General features: G+C 38.3%; 1 protein-coding gene across 1 annotated transcript; it reads right to left on the bottom strand.

The window, feature by feature from the left end:
* Positions 1-262: 262 nt before the first annotated feature.
* On the bottom strand, positions 263-6,415 carry LOC118507437. Its single transcript, XM_036045950.1, has 4 exons — positions 5,797-6,415; positions 5,175-5,404; positions 944-1,425; positions 263-365 (listed from the first exon to the last, which is right to left on the bottom strand). Exons 1-4 carry the CDS (start codon positions 6,413-6,415, stop codon positions 263-265), a joined length of 1,434 nt encoding a protein of 477 aa, XP_035901843.1.
* Positions 6,416-6,660: the final 245 nt, after the last annotated feature.

Below are 6,660 nucleotides of genomic sequence, written 5' to 3'. Positions count from 1 at the left end.
AAAGAGCCTATATAAACGTATGTCCCTAAAGAGCTGGAGTCAGTAATTAGCCAACCGTCGTGCAGTACGAAAGTTACGAATAAAGCGCTGAAGCCACCTGGAATTCCTGGAAGTGTACCTCTTTACTTTTTACATATTATACAAGTTACAAGTCTAACACTTGTTGGGTCTTTTTAAAAAAGATTGGTTCTTTATTACTAACTACTTTAACCGATAACGAACCGAACCGAACCGAACCGAACTGTTCCCAAGTGCTGCCAAACTAGAACTGATGAATCCAGGTGACGCGTTGCTGCTGGCCGGTTGCCGGGTACGCCGATATTGCTGATGGTGCGTTGCGCCTTCTCACGGTAGCTGGCCGCTTCCTGTTACGCCGATATTGCCGATCGTGCGTTACGCCGATATTGCCGATTGTGCGTTGCGCGTTCTCACGGTAGGCGATTCTGCTGATACTGCAAGCCACGTGCTGGTGGAGTCAATGGACGGTGCACGCGCTGTCTTCGGTGCACATGCTAACTCTGCGTTCCGCGGTAACTGCTCCCCTTTCAGAGCGTTTAATCTCCTGGTTAACGTTGTTGATGTGAGTTGGCCAAAGTTGGTGGAGTAAAATATCGAATGGTTTCTTGGTTATGAATTTCTACTGTCTCTGTGGATATTCGTATGGTGTTTGCTTTTGATTTTTTTTCCTAGCAACATTAATGGTGTGATACCTATTATTGAGATAAGCAAAGTCCAAGCTGGCCACGAAGCCTGATGCGTAAAGATGTGTTCTAATTTGCGAAGGCGTGTTCCTTCCAGTATCTCATTTGGGTTGCTATTGATTCTTTTGACTCTAAGGTCTGTAGCTATTGTGTACACGGGGTGTTCGACTTTAGCGATTTCACTATTGGAGAAACTGTAGTTTTTAAAGCGTATAGAACAGTTCCTGTAATGTATTAAGTACGCTCCTTTGAGAGGTATTTCTGTCGAATCGCAGGTCGAGTACAGGGTATCGTTCGCATCGTTAATAAGGACTATGGTTGGACTAATCTCTAATACTGTGCTTCGATCTATGGCTGTTACGAAAGCACATTCACATGGGTGTCCTAGTATCATATTGGCATCACATTTGTGCGTAGAGACATCTTCGATTTCGTCTGTCTTGCATAACGTCATGTTGCTTATTTTTAGGCACGTTCCTGTTTGCTTCAATACATTTTCTTCATATCGCAAGAAACGGTTGGACAATAGTTTTACTTTTTGACTTTTCTTAACTACTGGCTCAACTCTTAAGTGTGCATACGATATTGTGCTGAGGTTCGGGATTTCTATGATGTACAGTATGATGTCATCTTTCACTGCTATGCGCGTTGTTATGAATTGTAGTATTTCTTCTATCATATCGGTTCTGATGTTCTGGTCGTGAGTAGTAGTAGTAGTAGTAGTAATAGTTTATTTGGATGAAGTTCATTGTAGTTTGTACATGGATAATATGTTATTGACGGGTTCGATCTTATCTTTCCTCGTTGTTTTGAATAGATTTTTGAGCTTGTCGATTTTGAGAGATAATTTACCATTTTGGCGTTTGAACAGTATAGTGAGAAAATTTTTAAGGCAAAAACCCACATCACGGATAAAAAAAAAACAATATTTTTACGCTTAATCTAGCCTACAACCTAACTTATATCTAACTTATGTTTGCTACGTACGTCTTCTAGACATGAGTGATGTTGTATTGGCTTTCAATTTCAATAGGTTTAAGTTTGAACGGTAACGGGGGTAGGTCATATGGAGTGAAATGAGGTGTGGTTGTGGGTGTTGTGGTTGGGAATGGGAATGTAAGTGAGGGAAGATGTTTTTTGTTTTTGTTTCAACCAGTTATTCGTTTAGGGTCATGATATTTTTGTTATTATAGTTTGTTGTTAATTTCCTTATATGTTGATCGATGGTATTTATATTGCAAGATCTGTGAACAAGATGAGTTCTATGCCACATGGGAACATTAAGTATGGTTTTCAAATATTTATTTTGGGAACATTATCTTTTATCTAGAGTCAGGCCAAGATATTTAACATTAACCTTCCATGGAATGCTTGTGTTGTCTATGCTGAGCTGTGTATTAGGAATTTTATTTGCTTTTCTGAAGCGTGTGAAAAATATAGCTTCAGATTTCTCACTATTTATTTTCAACTTCCACTTTTTGCAATATTTCAAGTAAGTTTTAAGAGCAGAGTTTAAAGTATTAACTATGGATTTAGACATTTTACCATTTGCACTAATTGCAACGTCATCAGCAAATAGGTATTGATTGCAATTTTTCATTTTCGGTATGTCAGAGATGTACACATTGAACAAAATAGGTGAAAGTACACTTCCTTGTGGAACACCTGCTGTGGGAGTGTATGCTTCTGAGGTATTGTTGGAAATGTGGACCGTGTTTTTTCTATCCGTGATGAAGCTCTGTATTACATGTATTAAGTATTTGGGAAACTTTAAATTAATTAATTTATAAATTAAGGCTTTATGCCAGATGGTGTCAAACGCTTTTTCAGAATCTAAAAGTACTAGGCCAGTCGATTTTTTTATGTTTCTCATTGCAATAATATCTGATTTTAGTCTATCAAGTTGATGTGTTGTAGATAGCCTTGGTTGGAATCCAAATTGGCACTTGGGAATGATGTTGAAACGGTCAGTGTGTGTTCTTAGCTTAATTGCCATGGGTTTTTTCGAAAAATTTTCCAAGGCAGCTTAGAAGGCTAATAGGTCTATAGTTAGCTGCTAAAGTGCTATCTTTCCCAGGCTTTATGATGGCAACAACTTTGGATAATTTCCAATTACTTGGAAAATAGCCTAGCTTAAGGCAACTATTGAAAATTACGTTTATATATATCATGACGTTTCTGGGAAGTTTTTTTATTGCTCTGTTGTTTATACTATCCAAACCAGTAGATTTTTTTTATTTAAGATTTTTTAAGATTTGAAAAATTTCTTTTGGCTTGATAAGTTCTTCTTCTTCTGTGGCACTACAACCTTGAGAGGTCTCGGCCTGCCATTTCTGGCTTTCTGTGACTTAATTATACCCGTAGAAAAGTAGTCAGCCTTTCGTACGGGGAGGCGGTCTGGATGGGATTTGAACCCCGGCCCTGCCGTGTGAAGACCGGCGCCGCTGTCGCCTCGGCCACCGGACCGCCTGATAAGTTCCAAGTTTGGCTTGATAAGTTCTCTAGGGACAAAATCAGAGGTAAAATGATTAAGAAAATTATTGACGGTATTATTCACTCGGTTTTCTTCAGTGCTAAAGTTGTTAAATGTTGTGTGGTGAGCTAGTAGGAAATGTGATTTTAAAGACTCACATTTTTCAGCAGCAGTAAGCAATAATTTCCCATCTTGTTTTAATGTCGGAATGGATTTGGGTTGATTTTTTATAATTCTTACAAATTTCCACACTTTGTTTTGGCTAGTATGGCCGTTCATTGAATTAAGATTATTCGACCATGCTGTATTCCGAACCTGATTTAGCTGTGTTTTTATTTCATTTGACAGTTGCATGTAAATGGATTTAAAGGTTGAGTTTTGTCTTTGTCTTTGTAATTTTTTCCTATACATGTTTCGTATTTTGATAAGGCGAAGGATTGAATCAGGTATGATTATATTGTATTTCCCTGGTGTTTTTTTGGGCACTGCAAGATCATGAGCTCTGCTAATTTCCTCTGTTACTTTTCCAATCATATTGTCTATTTTTGTGTGACAGTGTACGTTACTCATGTTTATTTCCCTCACATTGATTGAGTTTTTAAGATGGGTTTTAAAAGTATTCCAATCTGCATTTGAATAATCGTATATTTGAGCTCCGGGAATAGCAGTCATGGAAAGGTTTTCGATTGTAAAGCGTACGGGTAAATGGTCTGAGGTAAAATCTACCGATGTCAATGGGTTTGATATATTGTGTTTATTATTTGTAATTTTAATGTCTATTGTGGAAGGATTAGATTGGGTGTTTACTGGGAAATATGTTGGTGAATCTGGGTGAAATATAGAAAATTGTCCTTTTTGCAATTCATCAAAGAGGATTTTTCCAGCTCGATTGGAAGAAACACAATTCCATAGTCTATGGCGTGCGTTCAGATCTCCACAAATAAAGAAACTATTTCTCATGTTTGTAAGCGTTTGAATGTCGCTTTTAAATTTTACCATATCCGTATTGGCTCCCGGGTGATATGTTCCGATAATTGATAATGGAATGTTGTTATGTCGGATTTCAAGACCTATTGCTTCGATTATTTTCAGATTAAAAGCTGGAAGTAATTTATGACTTAAACTGCTTTTAACCAGTACCATTATACCGCCTTTAGCTCCATTTGCTCTGTCAATTCTGTAAGTTCTATAGTTAGTCACATTGAATGTTTGACCAGGTTTGAGAAAAGTTTCACATACAGTCATAATATCTATTTTATTTTTGTTTAAATAATGAATAAGCTCAAGTTTTTTGTTTGAAATGCTATTAGCATTCCAGTAGGAAACTATTAAATGGTGTGGTCCTGCCATCACGGAAAACAATACTTTTGTACAATTTTGAAAACCACTAGAATCTGGTCTTCTTTTTTGGAACAGTTCCTCAAACATGAGAAAGTTTCTTTTACTATTTCGACAATTTCGTCTGGGTTGAAAAGGTCATTGTTGTTATCTGCAGTTGCTTTGGCGAATGAACTGTAATTTGGTTGCTGGGTTTGAAACATGTTAGTGTTTGTGTTGGCTGTATAGGATCGGGATGGTTGAACGGAGGGAAGGTGGGGGAAATTACCGTTTAAAATTGGTGCCTGTTTCGAAGCCACTGTTGACCTGGTCTTATCTATTCCTGTCGTCGTTTTGTTCATGCGAATTGGACAACCAAAATAATTCGCCGTATGGTTTCCTCCGCAGTTAGCACATTTTAATTTGTGCGTTGGTATAACTCCGTCCGTCGAGCTCTTTGAAACTGGGCAGTCTGTAGAACCGTGATGTTCCGCGCACTTAATACACACGGCAGGTCTGTAACAATTTGCTGCTCCATGGCCGAACCGTTGGCAGTTCTTGCACTGCATTATCATGCTACTGTTTGAAAAGTAGCTCCATTTCACTACTTGGTGTTCGAGCGCTTTGATGGTCCGTAACACTTTCATATCCACCGTCCCTTTTTTGAAATGCAGTAGATATACCGCTTGATCGTCATAACGTTTCTTTTTTATACCCAGCTTCTTGATGGATACAGGTGTGATATTTTCGTCTTTCAGTATGCGTGTGATCTCTTCCAGGGGCATGTCGGTCAAGCCTAGTAACACCACTTTTGTTGTTTTCTCCTCATCTAGTTGATACGTGTGAAACGCAGCGTTCGTTGTCTTGAGGTAGTTCACTACCGCGCGAAAATCGGTGCTTGTAGTAGTGCGTACTAGAGTGCCGTTATTTGCAACGGAGGTAGTGTATTTGACTACACCGGCTGCAATCACTTTTTTTGTGCACGTCGCCTACGTTTGAACTGGTTACAACGATTGGTGGTGGTAATCTGGTCGTCCTTGTGGTAGTGGATGCGGGATTGGTGGCGATCTCCTGGTCTTCGATCGTTTGTAAAAAATCGAACGAATTTTGTTCGGACGTTCTTCCAGATTTCGGCAGATTTCCAGTGTCCACTGAGTTGTGAAATGTACTAAGAGGGACAGCAGCAAGTCTCTTGGTGATTAAATGCTTCCTTCGACCCATTTCTGGGCGAGGTATGCCACGTGTTCCACTGCGTAAGTGCATTGTTGTGTAAGTGTGTTTCCGTCTATAGCTCCCGTAAAAAACGTCCGTTCGCTATCGAGTCTAGATCGGTACTGATGTTCTGGTCGTGAAGATTTCGGTATATTAGGTCGATTTCGTTAGGCGTTAGTAGATTTTGGTTTACAATATTTATCTTAGATAATATAATTGCCATTTCAATCTGATCTATTACATTTTTGATCATATCTAACGCATATAGTTGTTTTAACATTGTAGTCTCCTTATCATTCTTTGAAATGTTTCGCAATCTCTCTCGGATAATAGAGTTAATCGTTATTTGTGTATTACTATTGTCGACTAATTGATCTAGTGATTTGGTTATAGCATTCAAATCATCTGCGTCTGGGGATCCGGCGATCCATTTCCATGCTTTTCCTAATGAATCCCATCTTTTGGAACGAGGGTTTTTCTTGGGTTTGATCTGATATAAATTATTCTTTATCTCCTGTAACTTTTGTTTTAGTATATAGGATGTTGTTCCTGATTGTCTGATTTTGGTTTCTATATTTTCCAAGGATTTTTCTATTCTCGTCACGTTAATGGTGTTTATAATTTTCCTGTATCCTTCTATTAGTCTCACTTCTCCAATGATTATTATAGCAACTGGTTTGTTTGTAAGGTCAAGCACTTCTAGTGTAGCCATGGTCAATAGGTATGGGATGCTGTAAAAAGATCAATAGTCATGTGGTTATTCTGTGTTCTCCTTGAACTCCTACTGGTTGGTTGGTTTCCTCAATGTCACATTCTTTACATTGGATTTTTGGATTTTATGATTTAATTCGTTTTTGAACGTAGTGTGCTTATTCCTTTATACAATATGTTTCTTAAATTTGTCCTTATGTTTTGCTCTTATGACTTTGTCTTTTACGTACACATTTTGTCCAGTCT

The sequence above is a fragment of the Anopheles stephensi genome, chromosome X (genome assembly GCF_013141755.1).
Source record: "Anopheles stephensi strain Indian chromosome X, UCI_ANSTEP_V1.0, whole genome shotgun sequence".
Classification (NCBI taxonomy): Eukaryota; Metazoa; Arthropoda; class Insecta; order Diptera; family Culicidae; genus Anopheles; species Anopheles stephensi.
The sequence above is the reverse complement of the archived record's forward strand: the minus strand, read 5'-3'. Positions and strand labels throughout refer to the sequence as shown.

Excerpts from the sequence above, each read along its gene's own strand:
- LOC118507437 (XM_036045950.1), bottom strand. The coding sequence starts at position 6,415 with ATGGCTACACTAGAAGTGCTTGACCTTACAAACAAACCAGTTGCTATA. Across the intron at positions 5,405-5,796 it reads AGACTCGATAGCGAACGGAC|TACGCACTACTACAAGCACC; the intron begins GTTTTTTACGGG and ends ACGGCACTCTAG. Across the intron at positions 366-943 it reads GAAATACCTCTCAAAGGAGC|GAAGCGGCCAGCTACCGTGA; the intron begins GTACTTAATACA and ends TCGGCGTAACAG.